Source organism: Periophthalmus magnuspinnatus, chromosome 15 (assembly GCF_009829125.3).
Source record: "Periophthalmus magnuspinnatus isolate fPerMag1 chromosome 15, fPerMag1.2.pri, whole genome shotgun sequence".
Classification (NCBI taxonomy): domain Eukaryota; kingdom Metazoa; phylum Chordata; class Actinopteri; order Gobiiformes; family Gobiidae; genus Periophthalmus; species Periophthalmus magnuspinnatus.
In genome coordinates this window covers 15065578-15087684 of record NC_047140.1, presented here as the reverse complement: position 1 = coordinate 15087684, position 22107 = coordinate 15065578, and the positions used below count along the sequence as shown (strand labels likewise).

The following is a 22107-nucleotide window of genomic DNA, read 5'->3' as shown; positions in this document are numbered from 1 at the left end:
AAAAGGTAACTTGAAAACTACCGCTTCATGACATCACAAGGAAGAACAGAACATTATGAGCTTTGGAGATGTAGACAGACTAATAAGTGGTACTCAAACTCAAACATGTGTGAATGAAACAAAACACAACTCCAGGTATGTTTTTAACAAAGTAACAGCATTTTAACATGACTTGATGCTCACAAGAGTCAATTTTGCGTAATATGGGATCTTTAATAGTTTGGGCTTTAGACTTCCATTACAAAATGACCATAAACTAAGACTGATTGATGGAGTCTGCATATAGTAGTGCAGTTGGATATGGTCATTGTGAGTGGGACTTTTTTAGCACCGATTCCGGCTCAAATGAGTATCTATTTTTGATACTAGTTTTAGTATCAATTAGTATCTGATTTTCGATACTTTTGACAGCACTACCTCCAACTCATCCTATTGTTTAACCTCTATTATGCTCTGAGTGAGTGACAGCTGGATTTAATCAAACATAGATAAGTATGAAGCATCAGAAGAAGCTTTAGTTACCTCTAGAAAAAAAAAAAATCCATATCCATTTCTCTCTCTCAGACATTTTGTATACACCAATTTCATGATTCCAATTCCTTGATATACAAAGGTAAAATTGGCCAAACTACTTTAAAATGCCAGAATAACATAGTCCCTATAAAGGTGTGTGGTTGAGGCTGGGGCGGGCCTTCCCTCAGGCTCTGGGCACCTGTTGAAGTCGACCATGTTGTTGTCTGTGGCCGTGCTTCGACAGATCCCTCCATTTGTGGCTTTCTGCCCAAAACATTCCCTTTACCACCGTGACGCACATGCAGTGGCTGCCAGCTCTAATAGTGCCTCTTCTCTTTTTTTCACCTGGTCTCCTGCCTTTCATTTTACCTGTGCATGTTTCACAGCTATATCTTTTATTACCGCAACTTTATGTGTAGCCCAGGGTGTTAAAAGAAACAAGTAGTTAGCGATAATTTACATTGGCTTATGTGATTTTTAGGAATTTTTTGTCACAAAATGTACTTGTACCTTGTCTTGTAACTTTTAGCTGAGTTTATTTCATAATCAAAGAGTCTAACTGAATTTCTAAATGTTATGCTCTGTCAGTCAATTTGAGTAATAATTTAAAGCCTTAGTATGTAACTTTTTTTTTTTTTCATTTTGGTTTTGTTTACTCCATGTCAAAACCTAGAAAAAGATACGTGCTTATTCTGAGCAGGCTTGCATCTCCGCAAACCTGACTCTTACTCTCCTGCTTGTGGAATCCATAGAATTGTTGTTCCTTTGACTAATAATATTTCACAGTCTGGCATAGAACATATCTACATGGAAAATTGTTTTAACTTTTTATTTCCATGGAATCATTCAGTTGATGTGCAACCACAGACTGTATATAAATGGACATAGTTAACCTGCTAGCCACCGCTTTCCAAATGGGAAGTGAGGATGGATGCACTTCTGGCTCCATCGAGTCTGGTTCCAATTCACTGTCTGGCAACAGGTTTGATTGACAGAGTTGCTAAGCGCCCGCACTGCTGGTTCGGCTGGGGGCGGAAGGAACGCTGTCTTAAACAGCTTCGCTCCAGATTGGCTCTTTGGTTGCTACGATACCCGCGGCATACTCGCGGTCAGAATTCCAAATATGGAACTCCTCGGTGAGTTTCATTTGTGTAACCTCCAGAAAGTTACACAGTATTGCTTTAAATCGCTACATTTGAGTCAAAGGAATTTGAAAAAACACATTCTACAGACCTTTTTAAATACTGTTGATTAATTATGATGAAACCCAGTGTAGGTTTTGCCCTGATTTTGATCCAGTTTAACCATGTTTAGTTCTTGTTAAGTTCTGTTTTGGGCCTGGTTTTGGATGAAGAGAACATAAACACAAAACTAAGTCTAAACAAAATATTAAATCATACAACATTCACAATACAATAAACAGTGCCACCGTAATCCCACTGGAGTAGTGATATTGAGTCAAACTTTCACAAATACAGGAAGATGGCTCCATAAAGCCATTTTCTGCTTTGAACAAAGAGGAGATAGTATAATTGAGTTAAAAGGTATGTTTATTGTTTAGCCCCATACTATAACATATCAAAATCAGGTAAATAGATCATTAGAAGATTACATTACATCCGTATTAGTTCTCGTCAAAAGGGTTTTTCATGTATTTAAATACAGTTTGTCTTGTCCAAGTGCAAGCCGCTGTTGGGGTCAAAATGAGACCTCTGTGGGCTTTTTGCATGTAATTATAAAGCGTTTCATTCTCCACAAACCGACGTGCGCTGTTAGCATGCTAGTTGTTGTTACAGTGTTACAGTGATGGCAAAACTCCACTTTGTGGTGAATGATGTGGTGAAGATGCTCAGAATGCATTAGGAAAATTAGGAATAACTTTGGACCACTGCAAACCTTTTAAAATGAACTAGTTTTGTTTTCCACGTTAAACATCAGGCCCAGCATCATTAAATCCTAGCTTAATCACTCTTACATTGCATTGTTATAATATTGTTTCGTAATCAAACCTTCCCTAGAATCATTTGAATAATTTTCATCCAGGAATTGCTAATCTACTAAACAAAAGGTCAAAGTTAGCTGTTAACTTGAAATCAACCGCTTCATGACATCACAAGGTGTAACAGAGCATTTTGAGTTTTGGAGATGTACAGAAAAGGATTACTCAAACATGTGTGAATGAAACAAAACACAACTCCAGGTATGTTTTTAATGAGGTAACAACATTCTAACATGGCTTATAGCTCAGAAAAATCCATTTTGTGTAATATAGGACCTTTAACCAGGAAAGTACGCATTGATACTTGGACCTCTTTGACCTCCAGCGTTTGAAAAAGCGTCATAAAACGTATAACGCCGCCGTTGCGTGCCTCCATCTCACAAACAAGTCTGAGGGCAGGGGAAAGGCCTAAGGGGAGCCGCATAAGACGTCAAAGTTTCTTAACAGCTAGTATTATAAACAATTAGGTGACCTGCTTATGTAAACAGACCCGGTAAGAAAACAGGCGCACCACATTGATCCCTCTAATCAGCAGCGCCTGGCACAAAGTTGTAAAAAGTCCTTGTTAAATCAGGATTCAAATTGATCTTAAAAATTCCTCTTGTTGAAGGCGGTTTTGAATGCACCACACAGGCAAGTACATCTTTTGTGGAGAGCTCCAAAATTGTTTATCAAATGTTGAGTTTTATTGGCGTCTTCATGTTGACATTGGTAAAGTTGTTTTCAAAGTTGATTTCAAAAGTGCCCACCCAGGTTAAGTCAGTTTGTTCTGTGTTTTTATTACACACCTCTCATATTGGCATTAGAAACATTTTACAGGCTACAATTAAATACTGTGTAAAAATGAATGAATAGACAAAAGACAATGCAACACACCAGATGTTTACAAAAACCTTTCATGGATCTTTTTGCTGACAAAGTGTTTTGTGTTAGTGTTTTATAAGTAGGGTTGACAAAAGTATTGAAAATCAGATATTAATTGATGGTTTTGACACTAGAAGTATCTATACTAAGAAAGTCGCATTCACAGGACATAAATGAACAAACTTTTCCTGAATAGGTTTACAATGATCTTGAGCTGTATCAGAACAAGTATAAGACACATAAACTTGTATAAACCCATGTACCACTACGGAACCTACTTGGATGACTGAGACGACTGATTACACAGATATAAGGTCTCATGGTAATGTAGAAGAAAGTACTACAATTTAAAGTTGAAAATAAAATTAACATTGTCTACATAAAGAGTGTTTTAAGGATCATTGTGGTTCCTCGAAATTGTAACACCGGGATCATATTTTCAAACAAAAGTAAGATGAGGCCTGTAGTGACTGCACTCCGCGTGAGAGACATTGACGAATATCTCAATTATTTTTTGGAATTGTCCCAATAACAATAATCCAATCATATTTTTGTAATCTATCAGAAATATGTTAGAACGTGTCTGTAAACGTTTTGAGTGCATTCGAGTATCACACAGAAATGTAATGGACTGTAAAATTGAAAAGTGCATAAATATCACTTTATATCCATTAAAAATTAAACAGGATTTTTTTTCTTCCTTTTATCTTTTAAAATGATATTGATATACTGCTCAGCTGTACATTGCTCTGGGGCTTAACGATTTCAGAAAATATCCAATTGCAAGGGTTGAAAATATCATTGCGATTAGATTTACGATTTATCTTTTAACAATAGGATTCTGTTCAAAGTTCACTTTCCAAACCTGTCCTGAAGAAATATGAACTGACAAACTAATACAAGAGTCACATTTCAGAACATGTTTGTACAGATCTAAACTACAGGGTTAGCAGTTTTTGTGCCAAATAAAAAATGCAGCCTTTGCAATTTGCTGTTTGTGTCCATTCAAATTGTGATTTAAATTCAATTAATCTTTCAATCTAACTCTGCTCTATTTTAAATAATATCCGTATTGTCATGAATGGGACTTTTCTTTGTGTGTACATTGCACCCTGCACTCACTGAGGTGTGAGACCACAGATCGTTAGTTTAATTTTTTTTTTATCTGGGTAAGAATGCCAGACTTTTAGATGTTTTGCTGGAAGTTGAACAGTTGGAAGTCATCTCTGCCCAGTTATTTTCTGAAACATACATTTGTGTTTTCAGATACATCACAGCTTTGACTGACTCTGATGAGGATGAGGAGGAAGCTGTCACAGAGAGGAGGGGGGGAGAAGAGCGCCCCCTTCTGGATCAAACCTTATCTCTGTTTGAGAGAGTCGACCGACTGCACCAGGGATCAGAGTGTGACAAGAGGGAGAGCCTCAGCCTGCTCCTCCAGCACAGAGAACAGGTACGTTTGCCCTAAATCACAAAGATCCACTCCGAGAAAATAATCACATGAAATTATGTGACTTAAGAAGAATACATGTACCACAGTCTGAGAACTACTTATTTAACTAAATGGCAAAACGAGCTCCTTTCTCACATTTTAGTTTCTCCAAAATACCCAACTTTAGCCTTGTCTGTTGACAGGATTAAATTATTTAAGTAATATGTTTATAAAAAGCTTGAAATTTCCTTGTGTTTTTGCAGTTAGGACAGAACTCCAGTTTTTTGTGGCGTTTGACTCGAGCCTACAGTGACGTGCATGACTTCTGCAGCACTCTGGAGGAGAAGAAACAGCAAGCAGAAGAAGGTAACAACTTTACATTAGGATGCCTGTTTACTACTATTACAAGGGCATGTTCACATGTATCTCATGTATACACAACAATAATGGGACTAAACCAGGACTAGAAAAGGACCCTATTAAGTGTGTATCAGGACTAAACCTAAGATCAAACCAGGGCTAAACCAAAACTAGTGTGAACGCACCTTAAGAGAATCTCAAAATGTGTTTAATACGGTTTTAACCCATTATTGCCAAAATCTCAGATGTAGACCAGTTTTACTTAGAAGATTCATTTTTTCCAATGGGAATATCCCATAAAAAATTCAACCTGACCATTCTGAATGTGATTTGAATGTGATTTGGTTCACAAACAATTGCGTGTTACTATCTGAGTAGTTCAGATCAGTTCAGAGTGATCAGTAGCAGTAAATTGAGAGAAGGGACCGAGTATGCAAAGCTAACACACTAAACTACGCCATAATGTTCATCAGTCATGGCTTTAAATCAGAACCATAGAAATCTACATAGCCTTTCCTTTATGCCAATTTTAAAGTATAGAGAATGAAAATGGCAGGACGTCATCTGAACACAGCCGCCTGATCCTGATTGAAATAATACTCTACTTTAAATTGAGTCATCGTCAAAGCTCTCATCAGACCTGACTAGAGGTTTGTTATAATACAAGCTTGAGTACATTACAACATCACACACAAGCAGTTAATGACAGTAATACTAGAAATAAGCAGCCTCTGTGTCAGCCTAGAGCAAATTTTACAGGGGAAACAGGGATGGGCATATGAATAAAGTTATTACTAATATTGTATAGTATTAGTAAATTACTATTACTACTGCAAATCACGCCACATCCTTTAGAGTCCGACCATATGACGTCAATAGATGTGTATTACTTATCTTAGTTATAGTTATTACACTACATGGTTAAATGGCATTACAAACATGTGTTTAACGGTCTCGGGTAAGACCAGGGTACAATTACAGTGATCACATATTACGTTAATGTGACAGCACCTGATTAGTTTGGGTTATGGTTTAGTTAGTTTTTCAAACAGATAATTAGGACAGTTAATCAAATTTAAATTGAGATTGTATCGTCAATGAGCATCTCAAGGCCAGCTCTAGCTATAGACAGATCAAATTCTTGCCCACACATTCAATCCTAATGCCTAATACAAACATGTATCTGTATCTGCTCTCCTAAAATTCAGTTGGCGAGAGCAGGGCCTTGGATAATCCTGGGTCTTTTTAATCAAGACTTTGGAGGAAGAAATGGTCTTATTTTAAATGACACTGTTTAGAAATGTTAATGGTACATTAAGACTGAAAGACATTTTTTTTTTTTTTTTTACTAGGACAAAATATAAGTGACCACCAATCACTCATTCACTACATTCAGAACTATGAATAAATGTATTGCCCAAGGACACGTTTTCAAAGAACACATATTTAATTGTTTTAAACATACTTTAGATCACCTTGGGATTAAAATAATGTCTATACAAGGAAAACACAATTTGTAAACTACACCTCCATTTCCAAAAGAGGCATTTAGGGGTTAGAGCTCCTGCTGCTGTTGGCAACGGAATGAACAATGGTAAAGCAAATAAGTCCTAAGTAAGTCTTTATCTCCTGTGAATGCTATGCTAATAGAGCTGTGCATTCATTGTGAACACAGTTTGACTGCAGAGCAAGTCTGGTGATGGCTTATGGACTTAAAAACTGCGGGGAGAAATTTAGTTTTTTCCCAGTGACACAACAATTCAGACAATTCAGGCATTTTTGAGTGCTCAGAGAAGATGACCCCTTATTATTAATCTTTCCAGTCAAATCTGTCTATGTGTAAACTCCCATATACAGTAACATGATATCTCTGAGCACAGCGTCACCATGACAGAGAGCTGTCCCGTGGGTGACAGGACAATGACTCCTCATATGCTCTCATCTTACACTCACTACTCTAAACCTACAGTCAAATGCTTTTTGTCCTGTCAGTCGGCTAAATACAAACTGGATCCACTGGTTTCTCACAATCCTTCACATTTGGATTTAAAATAAATATTTATGCAAATGTAGTTCATCTTTCAACATATAAAAATACCATTTGACAAATAGACATGAATAGGTCAGTCGTGAATGATTTGAGACTTCCTGGTTGTTGAACTATCACGTATGTTTTAATCCTGTCATTAAGAATAATTGTTGTTTTATCTATATCTTTTGTTTTTTCAGTCAGCCCAGCTTTGTCTTGGCTAATCCATGCCAGTGTTTTTTGAATGAAAATATGCAAGACCTGTTCCACCTCAAATGGTTTCAGAAGACAGTATTGTAATAACCATTTTCAAAACGTAGATACACCTCTCTTCTTGGTATATGGAATTTTTAAATATTGATTTTAGAATAATGTTAGGATTAATGTGACATTTTGTATTGTATTATTTTTGTGACGGTCACTAATGACCTTGACACACTATACTATAGTATGCTATACTATACTATATCATACTTTACTATATTATATTGTATTATACAATATATGCAGCTAGTTTTGAATAGTATTAAAACTCAGCATAGATTAAAGTTATTCAGAGTTAAAATGTTGCACAATTTTAACTCTGCCTAACTTTGAATGAGACTTAAGTTTATTTTTCCTAAACTGATCTAGCACCACTAATGAGTTTAAAGTCTGCATTATGAAACTTTTGTAGCCGAAGGTTCTTCAACTGCTTGTCTCCATTGAGATGCTATTGCTTTGCCAGGAATGTTTCATAATATGGCATTAAAGCTATATCTTGGAGACAACTAGATGACACCAGTAGGCCAAGTTGATGGTCATATCTGTCGAAAGGCAAGCCTGTTCACCGTAAGAATGACACTTTTTCAATGTATTTTCTAGCAATCAAAACATGCAATTGTTTAAATACAAGACATAAGTTTAATGCAATACTGTGAAACATTCCAGGCAAAGCACTATCATCTCTCCACGGGGACTAGCAGTCAGTTTCATAGTGAAAAGTTACATGCACCTTTTAAAGTGGCTGTACGCAATTATTTTCCATGAAAAATTAGTTTTGTCTAAGTACAGATATTTTGACCGCAAGTGCTGTTTTTAGAATATAAGTGAGCTGCGAGGTGTCTGCATCTAATTAAAAAGCATCTATCGTTTGAGAAACGGTAAGTGTGCTGTTAGCATGCTAACCACAGCAAACCGGTGAAATGAACTAGTTCTGTTTTTTTTTTTTTTACATTTTTACCACAGTAAAAATCAGGAACAGCATCTTTAACCATGCTTAATTTTTGATGAGATTTAAGTCCATTTTTACTGAAATTTTCCAGAACGTCTGCAAGCATCACTAATTAGTGATTTAAGCTTAAAGTTAAACTCTATTGATGCAATCCACTCTTAATAATCTTTGACTATGTTCAGTTAAAAAGTTAAAGAGCTTAAAAGCCCCAAGTTCAAGTAGACTTTGAATCTGCTCATCTCTCCCTCTAATTATACTTATTTTCCTTTTGTGTGTCTTCTCAGGGAAGAGAGTGGGCGAGGAGGCCGTGCAACTCAACCCAACCTGCGCTGATAGTCATCAATGGTGCGTGTCATGTTTAAATCCTTCCCCCTCCCTGCTTCCTACACATATGGACACAGGTACTTTCCTTTTGGGGCCTAAAATGTTGTTGAATGATGATTTTGCCTCTGGGCCTCTCTCTCTCTCTGTGCGGTATGGTTCACTGGAGGTAAAACGAACAAATCAAAAATGACAAGTCGCAAAGCCCACATCCCTGCAGACTTGTGTTATCAGTAGGAGCTTTGGAAATTCCTTGAAAAGTTGCAGCTTAGAAGTAATTTGCACTCATGAGGTAGTCTCCTGCTCCCGTACATCCCAAACACGTTGTCTTTCCCATCTCTGAGTGATAGTATCACATCTGAGTTCAGGAATGTAAACATTGGTTGAGTCAGTGTCTTTTGGCTCAAACACAAATTGTATATAGTCTCATATCTATATCTCACTTTGGATGTTTCCTGTCTGAGAGAATAGTCACGTTGTACTCTATTGTATAAGCCAGTGAAAAGGTACACACTGTACTGTAGTTAATTAAAGAAATTCTTGACCAACTAATAACTCGGCCTGTATAACATTAGACCAGTGGTTTCCCAATGTATTTGATCATGAGTACCTTTTAAGAGCGAGTACCCCTTAACTCAGGTACTAGGCAAATAAATGTAACTATATTGTGAAAAATTATAGCCAAAGAAACCACATTTCCTAGAGACAAGCAGAAGAAGTCCCTCCACGAGGCCAAATAAAGAATCAGGTTTGTGGAGATGCGAGCCCACTTTTTCATTTCTGTCAGTGCAATAAAAACAACCACACTGAAAAAAAACACCTATATTTAAGTCTATTTTTTGGGCTAAAAAGTTGCATACTATGGCTTTAAGTTGTATTAAAGTACTACTATTACATTTTCTCATTTTAATATTGACATAAAAAATCCACAAATCCTCCAAGAAGTACCTAAGAATAACTTGATAACTTTTTTTTTTAAATACTATAAAATTTCACTTTAGACTGTATGTTTAAATGGACATTGCTCATGCACTAGCCCCCATATTCCAAATGGTAAGTAAGCACGCGCACGCTTTCAGCTCCATCAGCTCTGACTCTAATTTAGCTTTCTGTTGAAAAAATGTCGCCCCTCTCTCTGTAACTGTTCCTGGCAGACATAAAACATCCATATTACCCAGTCTACATGATCCTGTGTTTTTTATTTCACTATTTTGTCCCTAAATCAAGCTATGAATTTTAATAACAGAGCAATGAGCTGCCCTCTTTTGCTAAAGCCTCCCCGCTATTGTTAGCAACAAGTTGATTGACAGCACTAAAGCAGCGGTGTGGGCAGGAAGGGGCATTCAACACCCTTGCTACTGATTGGCTCTTTGATTGTTATGATATTCGTAGTCAGATGTCACACTAACTTACTATGCTTCTTTATACAGTCTCTGAGAGTACCCCTTGTTAATTACTCATGTACCTGTGGTTGGAAAACACTGAATTATACAACTAGTAGGGAGAGTGCTAATGGCTCTCAAAACTACTGTGTAGTAAAATATGTGTAAATATTGTTCCAATATTGTTTGGTGAAGTAATTTGAGTAATATTGTACCAATTGGGATACTGCTAACAATTTTCATCACATAATTCTTATTTAACCTTGACCTTGGCTTAACTCCTCCATATCTCCGTGGTTGCTCGCAACTGGTTGGTGGTTGCCAGGTGAGTCAGTGGAAAATCCCCCTTTTCAAATAATTATTCTGCCGAATGGGTCTGACATTTGTATTTGAACATTCCTCTAATAATGGAACTGCTCTCGTGTCCAAACCTGACTCTCATATCACCAATACTGAGCTGTGAGCACAGTACAGTTGATGCCGTAACAATTTTTTATCAATGAATCGTTGGTTAGTAGGCGGACTTGAGAATGTTTGACAATGGACATATTTTGATGCTCAAAAACTGGGTCACAGCATCTCCAGAACTGCATTATGGGCTGTTTTAGTCATGGTTTAGTCTTTGCTTAGACCTGATCTAGTCCTAGGTTAGACCTGATTTAGTCCTGGGTTAGACCTGGTGTCGTCCTGGTTCAGTCTTGGTTAGAACTGATTTAGTCCTTAGTTAGACCTGGTTTAGTCCTTCCTTAGACCTTGTTTAGACCTGTTTAGTCCTTGCTTGGCTCTTGTTTAGTCCTGGGTTAGTCCTGGGTTAGTCCTGGGTTAGTCCTGGGTTAGTCCTGATTTAGTTATTCAAGTCTGACTCTAAGATAGGATTATGTGCATAAGTGTGTCATATTTTTTATTTACCGGTATATATTTCTTGTCATTTTGCACAACAGCACCAGGCTCTGGTCACTAACTTCTATTGACCTTGCTTCTGGTTATACTGAATACCAATGTGTATTTTGCTGTGTTGCAAAATAAAATGAAGAATAAAATGAAGACATAAAAAATGGTATTAAATAATTATTATGACATATGGATGAATAATTGAATCTGTGATGTCAATACATAGGCCTGCCACACAGTACAGAAGACACTGGAGCTTTGTATACAATTTTGAATCCACCACACTCCTCATGTGTGGTGTCTGTGCGACTCTAAGCTGCTGTGTCATATCGTAACCTTCAAAAGATCAACACGGCAACAGCCAATAAAATAGAGCACCGGGGGCAAATGGAGTGATTGACACAGAGGCGCAAGATACAAGCAAAAATAGCAAAAGTAATTTAAAGACTACTTTATTCCTCACCTCTCATAAAGTTGTGAAGTTAAACTGCAGCATTCTCATCCATATTATCCATTATGACATCTAATCCACAAACAGCACTATTAATTCAATTTGAAAGTTTTTTTTTAGTTTTTGTTTTGTTTTGTTTTGTTTTTTATGTAAAAAGGCGAGAGTAGTTCCTTGCATATGTCTGTTTACCTGAATCCAGGCAGTGAGCATCGGGGTGAAGCTGCTGCCGGATAGGAATAGGGATTCCACTTCCTGTAATTTATTGCAAAGATTATGTGCTTTAAAAAGCATTTATCTGAACGATTGCACACACATTCTCTTTGAGTCTGTGGTCTGCGTTGCTTGTTGCAAGTTTACAAATTGTTTAAAACTGACAAATCCTGTACTGTGTGCCGGGCTTTAGTCAGCTTTTGGGCATCTTATAGTTAGGCCTGTCACAATATTAAATTGACAATATCACGATAAACAAAAATACACTGAAACTATTCAATGGATAAAACCAACACTTTTCTAAATACTCAGAGCTACTGCGGACTGTTATGATAATAATGCTTTACCTCACCTTTGTTAGCAGTACTAGTCAGTGTCTGGAGGTATCTGGATCTTATCATAGTGCGCATCGTGATCTGTACTGTATCACCAGATTCCTGGAAGACAGTAGTAATGGATATGATATGTACTATAAACTGCATTCATTCCCGTTGGCTCATGTACACTTCATTCATACATTAAGTCTGTAATGAATGATCCAGTGGAGTGTAAGAGGAGCTCAGATACTCCCTCCCAGTGTAGAATGAATGGGATATTTACATACATTGCACCAGATCTGGCTGGAACATTAAACCTGTTTCAAAGTAAAAAAAATAACAGACAGTTTGCCAACATCTTTCCTCTCTTATTATGGACATTATGGGTTTGTTTACCGTGAATCATTTGGTAATGCTGTTGTAAAAGATGTAAATGACATAAGTTTGAGTAATTGATTGTTTAGTCCAGGGTTCAGTCCTGGTTTGTTATGCAGTGCTATAGTTTGTGTAAAAACTAGTTACAACAATGCATCTGGTGTATACCTGGAAATGGTATAAGCAATCAAAGCTATTCTGTAGCCACAGCTGCCCTGGTGTACAATGACTGAAGCAAGGCTGAAAATCTGCAAACCACCACCACTCACTCATGCACATATCACAGCACTGGTGGTCTTCAGGATGTGATGACGTCAGACTCCCAGATGGGGGCAAGAGACAGAATTTTCCTGTTGATTTCATTGTACTTTGCCCTGAAATGCACAAATATTGAACCTGATCATTTTTATTAGTGCCTAGATCCAAGAACTCACTGTATTACTACAAAAATCAGCATTGGTACATGGACTTGTACATGGACAAGTGTGTTGCCTAAGTACACAACAACAGTATACACTGTTTTCTCTCATAACACCAAATTGGTAAATATGTTTTTAAAATAAAAAGTAAAATATTCCAAAGTGGGACACTGCAATGTCATCAGTGTATAGTAGTAAAACACCCCAGTAAATAACTCATTTCCCATGAGCTCATGCTATCAATCAGACTTGTTTAGGAAGACCTTACATTTATATACAACATTTATACTTTCCATTTACATTAGTCACATTTCCTATAAAGCAGACCGTAGCATTCCCGTGTACATTTCCATGGGCCTAAAATCCTTGTAGCCGGCAGCCTTTTCCCTGTATTCCCACATAATTAGGCCGGGCTCATGCACGTACCACGTTACAAAAGGCTCTGTTTGTTTAGTTAATTACTGGCAACAGTTTTAAAAAGGCTTAATGCTTAATCCCATATTCACTAATGGAATTTGTAAGACTCTTAACCCCGTCTTGTAATTTGAACGGACAGCAGAAAAGTAGAGGGAAAAATGCACTTTGAGCTGTGGGAGGGTGAGACACTGAGGAGGGATGGAAAGAAAAAGGGAGGAGGGGGGGAGAACAGAAAGGAACAGAAGAGAGGTAGACGGAGGGAAAGAAAGAAGGAGGCAGAGGGAAAGAGAGAGAGAAAGAGGCAGAGAGGGAGGAGGAGAGAGCGAGAGAAAGAGAGAGGACAGGAGAGAGAAAGAGAGTGCGAGCGAGTGGGATAGAGTGAGAGAGAGGTAGTGAGAGATGGGGGAGCAAGAGAAAGGGAGCGAGAGAGAAGGAGGGAAGGAGGGAGAGAAGGAGGTAGGGAGAGAGGCAGTTTTTGACCTAAATGATTTGACCCTTTTCCTTTCTGACAGGTTTCACTGTACCTACAGTATCAAATATGTTATTGTAGTTAAGAAAACATCCACTGCTCCATAATTTAAAATGCCAATGACTGATTTTCATAGGTTTTTTCTTGTATTTTTTTAACTGAATGTGGTCTAAAATTACAGAACATTATAAAATTACACATACATAACGCAGACATGTAGTGTGATAGAGCCCTGATTTCAAATGCATGTTGTTCAGGTCTCCACGCGAAACTTGCGCAGGTTCAGATTTAATTTCACGTTTAATGTTGTTTATTTTGACAAAGCCTAGCTCTAGATGGGCCTCTTATAACAGGTTGCCCCAGCAGCACTGAAATAATCTAAAAAATAAACCAAGACGTTTGAATAGTACAGTGCAGAGAGCAGGGCTGGCTGCTGTAAAAGGTAGTTTATACAGCTCTGGTTTGTTTACTTAGAGCAGCAATGCCGTGAGAAAAGTTGTCACCTGTTTCCCGAATGTGGCTCGGCGTGTCACCTGTCTGGCACAGGTTTAGACAACTGCCTCTCATTTCCTGTTCTGCCACTGAAATTATTTCTGCTCAAGAAGCCAAATGAGCTATTACCACTTACTGAGATTCATTTAAGACTACAGCTCTGCCCAATAGAAAGTTGCTGGTTTGATTCTGATTCTTAACCTGCTTTATCTTCAGTGTTTGCTTGCATACAATGTAGAAAGTGGGACCCCAGCTCAAATTTTGCATGGAGCAGCGGACGCAAGAATGTAATTAACAGTAGGGAGAAGAGCTTAGACGATCCCGATTCTTTCCATTGGGATTCTATTCTGGCTGGATACCGGAGCCGACTGCAGCCTTTTACCTTAACAAATGAATAGCTATGCTGTGGACACGTGGTCTGGCGTGTGCAGCTTCAAAGGCGATGACATAACAGAGCACCATCCTGAGTGTGATTGTAACACCTTGACCTTTCCCTGCAGTCACAACTGGGTGCAGTTTGAGCGAGGGGTGAAAGTGAACCCTCCACTAAATACAGACCTATTAATACATTGTTACTGCAGTGTCTCAGCCAAATGATACAGCCCAGGACAGGGATCTAACCACCCACCTCCGGACTAGTGGACATGCTCAGCCCCACTTTAAATATATTTGCAGTTTATTTCATTTGTCCATTGTGAACTTTGAAAAAAAAAAAAAAAAAACTTGTAAAAGCTAAGTGAAGAGGTTGTAGAAAGGAGGTAATTATATTTTACTCTGACGTGATTACTGGTGCAGAACTAGTTATGTGGGTTATAAAGAACACGGTGAACTAAAGCAGGAAACGTCTACGCTTCTTCAGAGTTTGTTTGTGCTTAAATTAATATGTGAATGAAAAGTAAGTGCACTTCAAACCCACAAGAGCCATTTGACTAAGCTCTTTGTGCTTGATGACAGAAGTATTTTTAACACTGGTAACTTTGTGCCGCTCTGTTGCGTTTGGTTGTATAGCATGTTATTGCACCAGTTGTATCTAATTGAAATGAGTGCTTAGTCATTTTCTAGATCAGTGTAAAGCTTTTGTGCATCTCTGTTGAATGTTTTGACAGATGCATTTGCACAGTTGGTAGCACAGTGGTTGAAAATCTAGCACTCTCCCCTCACAGCAAGAAGGGCCCAGGTAAAGGAGGTAGATATTTAAAAAAAAAAAAGTGATATTCAAAATTGGGTATCACAAATGCTGTTTTGGTGATATGGTAAAAACTCTTATTATAATTAGTATCAGTTTTTTATACAGCCTTTTAAACATACAAACAATGCAGTCATCAAAGTGATATTGTTTTGTTAGTTTTAAAGGAGATGGTGCTGTGGGCCTTTAGTTGTTTAGTCAATTGACCAAATTTTGTATTAGTCGACTAATCATTTTATTTAGATTATAAGGATTTATGTGGGACAACAACAGAAAAGAGAAGTTATTGAGTGAAAGAGCTTTTTGGTATAAAAAGTCAGATTAAACTCACAAGTTTGATCTGTCTGTATATAAGTACATTGTTTTCTAGTACTTTTTTTGCATAAATAGTTTTTGCATGAACTCCTGTGCAGGTGTAGTCTTGTGCGTGCAGTTTGGGTCAGATACATATACGGTACTCAATAGTTTTAAGAGCTTTTACCACATCTCCTTTTTAATCGACTCATCAATTGGTTGGACATGTCTTTAGTCAAGCAAGTAATTGTATTTTAGCTGTATTTAGAGTGAGTTATGAATGCATGTTTATATTTGTTGGAGTACAGATTGAATTTAAATGACTTTATTGCTTTTAAAATGGTAACGATTATTATTTTTTTTTTAGTTCTAACAATCAGAGATATTTACCCTTTTATGTGTATCGGACTGAAATCTCAGTATAGCAAGATATTTAGTTTGGGCTAACTACTTAATGGAAAATCAAAGTTTTATTATAACACTTAAGTGGCAGTGATGGAATGTAACAAGTACAATACTTTACTACTTTTACTTTAAGTACAGTTTTTAGGAATCTGTGCTTTTACTTAAGTAGATTTTAAAGTGGGTGCTTTTTACTTTTTCATTTTTTGATAGTATGTATCTGTACTTTTTACTCCACTACATTTTTTAACAGGACAAAAAAAATATTATTATTATTATTTTATTTTATTTTTTTATTATTGTTTGAGGCCTGCTAAAAAGGCTTAACACATTGATGGTTTGAGACAAATTATATACAAATAAAAATGGTTAGGAAAAAAAACTGTTGATTCAGTTGTTTCTGTTGAACAAAATTCTTTATCAAAATCACTACTTTTAAGTGAAAATCTGCATAAAATACTTTTACATTTTTCTTTTTAAGTACATTTTTAAACTTAAACACTTGCATACATATTGGTCCTAAATTATATTGGCAGAGGTTATTGGTTATTGGCAGTTCTGGGTTCTAAAATATCAGCATCGGCCATGAAAAAAAACCAACATATTGGTTGATCTCTACTAATGTAAAAATCACGTCTCATCACGGTTATCGATTAACCCAATGACGTTGACATCTTAATCCTTATGTTCCAGCAGTTCTATAAACAAGTGGAATATCCACACTTGCACTGCTTGGACTCTCCTTGTTTCTGCAGACTGAAGTTGGAGGTATTTTTATGAATGATTCACTCTGTCTCGTGTGAAATGGCTCAATGACAGGTGTAGGTTGGGTTGAGGACACAAGCTCATCAAACCGGCTCTGTACACCTGCTGCCTCAGGGACTACAGGTGAACTATAGTAACTTCACCCCACGGCAAAACCTCAAATCTAAAGTACAGTGCATTCATTGAAAAATCATGATTATAAAAATCTCAAAAATTTTTAAAAAATAGGGCTGTGCAATTCATCGGATTTGAATACAGATTCAGTCATTTCTGTCAGTGATCAGTTTGTTTTTTAATGGGGAGATCTACAGCCAGTCCTCTGTCAGTAAAAGTGTGTGGTTTGGATCAGTTCAGACTTTGGAGAAGTTTGACTATATTTGTGTTAAATGGCAATGGTTAAAAAGCTGTACTGTATATGTTGTGGAAATTAATAATGGGGGAAAAAAAAAAAAAAAAAATCCTTTAGACAAAAAAAGAAAATTGGTGAGAAACTGAGCCTAACTTTAATCCGGTATTTTACTGAAATATTTTTATTGCAATTCTAGCTTTTTATGACATTTAAAAAAAAATAATAATAATCTCTAATGAGAATGAAACCGGAGCACCCAGCCCTATAGAAGGTTGTTGTGAGTTAGGAACATATCGCCATAATGTTGTTTTTCCCTTGGGCAAAAGTCCTATGGTGAAATATATTGAATAACTACAGGTGGCAGTGGCTGTGTAGATTTCAGTAACTTCAAAGTTCGAGGTTTAATCGCTTCGAGTCTATAGTTGCAAGTTTGGCTGATGCCGATACCGATTGTTTAGAAACCAGAGAAAGGATGGAAAAGAGAAGGAGAAGCACTGCCAGTAGTTTTGGGCATATATTTTTATACCAATATATACTGTATAGGGCCAAAATTGATCATTTTCCACAAATTATACAATAAAAATTTAAAAACTCACCCAGAGCCCTTTTTACCATAAACCTAAAAGAGCTGTGTAGTCATGTTTTGTGCAGTTATGTTTTCACACTAAAGCGTTCAAATAAAGCTACATCTCATAGGAAAAGTGTCCCATTTTCACTATCCATTGACAAACCTTTTTAACAAAACATAAATAATATACATTGCACCATGTTTCATAAAGTTATCAATTATGTAATGTTAAAGAAAAATAAGCTTACATATTTTTAAAATAAATCTCGGTTGCGTTGTGTGACTTTTTCACCGGTGTCGTGAAAAAAGCCTGTTGTTTACCCAAAGCTGCGTTTAGCTCTGGGCTTGTTCTGCCCATAGTGCGCGCCCCCGTGGGGGAGCGCTCGTCCCCGTGGGTAGTTAGTGTGGAGCTTTGTGAGACGTAGTGAAGTGTCCCTCCACATTGTGCCGCTTTGCCGTCGCCACAGTCGCTCCGCAGATGAGATACGCGCAGGTTTCATTTACAGTCTTAAATCGTTGTGAAAGTGATCTCTTTATTTTCTACCATGTTTTGGAGTAAGAAACTGCATTCAGCGCATCCAGTGCTCGCGAGCGGAGCACTGGTTTTGCCATGCGCACAATACTGACCTTTGAAGTGAGTAGGTCAAAGTTCACCTTAACTTATCTAAACTTCACGTATAATGAACATATGTTTATGATATTGTCATTTTTAAATCTATATAAATGCAAGGGTTATTAAAAAAAGGCAACAGAATAAAATCTAATTTTAGATGCAGCTCATTAGTGAGTTGTGCTATTTTTAGAACCGGTCTGCGGGGCGACTCATGTGAGGCTTGGGGGCGACATGGCGCCCGCGGGCACAGGGTTGGTGACCCCTGCTCTAAAGCATCCTATCATCTAACTTTTACCAAAATAAACAAAGTATTGTTTATTAATGCATATCCTTGTTTTGACTTTGCATATTTTTGTGCACAACTTTTCTACATGCACTCTTCATTTTGATCAGACCTGTTAATTGCATTCCCAATTGCATCCCCCATTCATTATATTGTACAATGTAGTTTTTGAGTGTTTTTTTTTTTTGTTCAATATTAGTGATATATTTTGATAGTGCCTGTGAATCGTACGTGCAGAGTGTTGATAGTGTAAACTGCTGAAGTCAGTAAAAACCCTGTGCCTTGTAATTACAGTGTCAAAGGAGGAGGACTGACAATAGCAGTTCAATGTTGCATAATTCTTTGCGTGGAGCCACACATGGAGCCAAGGGTGTGACCGGACGGCCTCGTTTAGGTAGTTTGTGTTATCGAGGAAACTTGAAAAACACCTTTTGAGTTTCACTTCAAAATTTTGCAGTGATTACATTTAAGCATACTTCCAAACACACCAACTAATTTTGTGAATATGTTTCTCATCACAAACATACCTGGAATTGTGTTTTGTTTAATTCACATAAATGTTACACACAGATCCTGCATATTTAGGCAGTGTTGTTTTCTCAAACTGAAAATACTGTGTTCCTCCTTGTGATGTCATTAAGTGGATATACTAGAAATGTTTCATTGTGGTTTTAAACTTTTAAACTTTTAAACACATACAGCTTCACTAGAATAATTTTAATAATTTCAAAGAATCTCAGCTCAACAAAAGGTAAAACAAAACTATTCAAAAATAAAAGCAAACATTTTAAGGTTATTTTATAGAGTACTGAAGAGAAAAGCTGTTCAATTGAGGCAAAAAATTGCTGTTAACCTTAAAACGCTCAGAGTCAGTTTTGCACAATATAGAGCCTTGGTGGTGCCATTCCATTATAAAATCTGTAAAATGTCTTCAGTTTTTGATGCTTTGGATTGCTACTGGTTTTTTAAAACACCCAAAGTGCTTGAAAATACGTAAGTCAGTCACCACACATGCTGGTTGTAATCTACTGCTGTAGCCACTACTAACCTGAGTAGACTGATCCTTCCAACCACCACCAATTACTCTCACACCACATTCATACTTAGGCAAAAGTGTCTTGCCCAATGACACAACATCATTATAATGAGCTGTAATCAAACCACTAACATTTGGATTTGTGGATGTGAGGTGTAACCACTGAGTAAAGGTGCGAGAGATGTTCTAGAAATATCCAAAATTAGAATATTGAGTCCCTCGTCTATAATTAAAGAAGAATTTACTTTTCAGAGCTTTTGACCATGTTACAGTTGTTTCCCCTTCTCATATCCTGTCGAAGTTGTCTTTGAAATAATCTTTAATCGCTTATTTTCAAGACATCATATTGCCGACCAGCTCCCGTTTTCACTGCCACTGGCATACGCCCACTGCTCTGTACTTACTCTCCAATTTTATTTTCTTAATCGGTGATACATGCAGGATTCAGCAGTGTCACGTAGTCATTCATCTATCCATCGAAGGTGCTGCCAACAACACAGCTCTTTGTTGTGCACCGTGGAAGTCGGCAGACTTATTTCTTTTATTAAGTAGTTTTAAATCAATATTGTGATTAAAAATGTGCAAATGATAAAATAATGATGCACAGCTGTCACAGATTATAGTTATATAACAGGTGCAAGGACAAGATTTCTTCTTTAAAGTGCTGATTAAAAATAAGTTAAAGTCTAGTGCAATCTCCCAAAATTATAAAGTGATAATTTGGCACTTTTCTAGTTTTTATGATCCATTCACAGTTTGTGCAACACTAACCCTAACCAAGCTGCACCGCTAAAGTGCACTTTCTGGAGGTGGAAAGTGAACTGGATGATTACATGGAAGTTAAAATCACACTATGGAACATTCTCCATCAAGATACATTTTTCTGTGGAGTAGTATACACAAAGGAACAACTTTTCTATGGAAACAAGCAGGAAGAGGCCCTCCTCCAGGCCAAGTACCAGTCAGGATTGTGGAGATACAAGCCCACTCAGAGTAAAAACATGTTTTTCTATGTTTTTCAACACAATAAAAACATCCATAATGAAAAAGAACATGCTTTTATTTTAGTCTATATTTTGGCAAAAAAAATAGCATATTGTGGCTTGTCTACATATGCAAAACATACATATAATTTTTCAATATTGCCCACCCTTACTACTGAGCCACTGTCTTACTACCTCATCTGGACTTTTGACCGTTCATTTCTTCAAATTTTTGTCAATCTATAATGAAATGGTCTTTTCCCAGATTGTGTAGTGTGGACCACCTAAAGTGACCAAAAGTGCTAAGCATTTGGCCATCAGTACCAACAGGAATTGCAGTAGCACACTGTACAGTGGGTACTTATGAAACACCTTGATGCCATAGTCTAAATTTGCCTCATAGACAAAACTTTATGTAACATGCCCTTATGCTTACACTGCTGCTGATAGATCCCGTGTTATCACAGTAGGATTACATTATAATAGTCAGGCAGAGGACGACAGAGGAAACTCAAACTTAGCTCAGACTAAATGCACAGAGCTCCAACCCTCGTGTTTAAACTGAAGAGGTGATGAAACTAAGTCATGTCTTTAGGAGCCTTAACTTCCCCTGAGAGCCACCGCTCTGTCATCCTATGGACATATGCTCTCGCCCACAATGGAAAAAAATGCCCTTTAAGCGGGGGATTTTGAAACCATGAACGAAAGAAGTAGTCATTTGAATTTAACTCATTCCTAGTTCTCCCAAACATTTTGGCACAGTACTAGTATACATTTTTGGGCACGTGGGCAGCTTTAGAACAGCTTTTTGAGACAACAAAGCATGAGTGGATCACTACATATTGTACTGTGTGCACTGTGTATACTATGTATATAAGAAGTAAACTAGAACTACACTAAATATGGTACAGCCAACCCACCCTCATCTCAGTCTCAGCTCTAACTTCCAGATTGCAATCTTATTATAGTTTCATATAGCTGCTGATGCGCACATTGCATTATTAATGAATTCACAATTGTCTTTGTGCTGCTACTAGAGTAACAGTAGATGTAATGTATAGTGGCACTTCTGTCTCATAGCAAGAAGATCCCAAGTTTGGAACTGTTTTCTCTCTCAACGTTTGGTGAGTTTTCTGCAAAATCAGGGTTCAAGGTCTGTCGATGGGTCCCTATGTCTCGTGTCTAACTGTTTGTGTGAGTTTTCTTCGCAAGGTAGTAGGACATTCCCTTTAGAGAGAGGTTGAGGTGCTCAGTCACATGGGAGGAGCTCAGATTAGATCTGCTGCTCCTCCACAATGAGAGGTGCCAGTTGAGGTGGATTGGACATCTGTTCTGGATGGTCTCCTCCCTGGATTGGTGTTCTGGGCATCCCCCGCCAGGGGGAGACATGGTGGGGGGACTGTCTCTCTGCAAAGCAATAATATCTCCATGGAAACAAACAAGTGTTAGTCTCCCCACCAGAAAAGTGACATAG

The 22107-nt window shown here is 37.4% G+C and overlaps 1 protein-coding gene across 2 annotated transcripts in view; it reads left to right on the top strand.

Annotated features, from left to right (window-relative positions):
• The window catches only part of LOC117382962 (regulator of microtubule dynamics protein 2), a 59773-nt gene that overhangs the window by 17877 nt on the left and 19789 nt on the right, over positions 1–22107 (top strand). For both annotated transcript variants that reach the window (XM_055227264.1, XM_055227263.1), the window contains 3 exons: positions 4643–4829; positions 5072–5174; positions 8695–8755. In XM_055227264.1, the coding sequence (XP_055083239.1) occupies positions 4643–4829; positions 5072–5174; positions 8695–8755 (351 nt within the window). The remainder of the gene's footprint in view (positions 1–4642; positions 4830–5071; positions 5175–8694; positions 8756–22107) is intronic.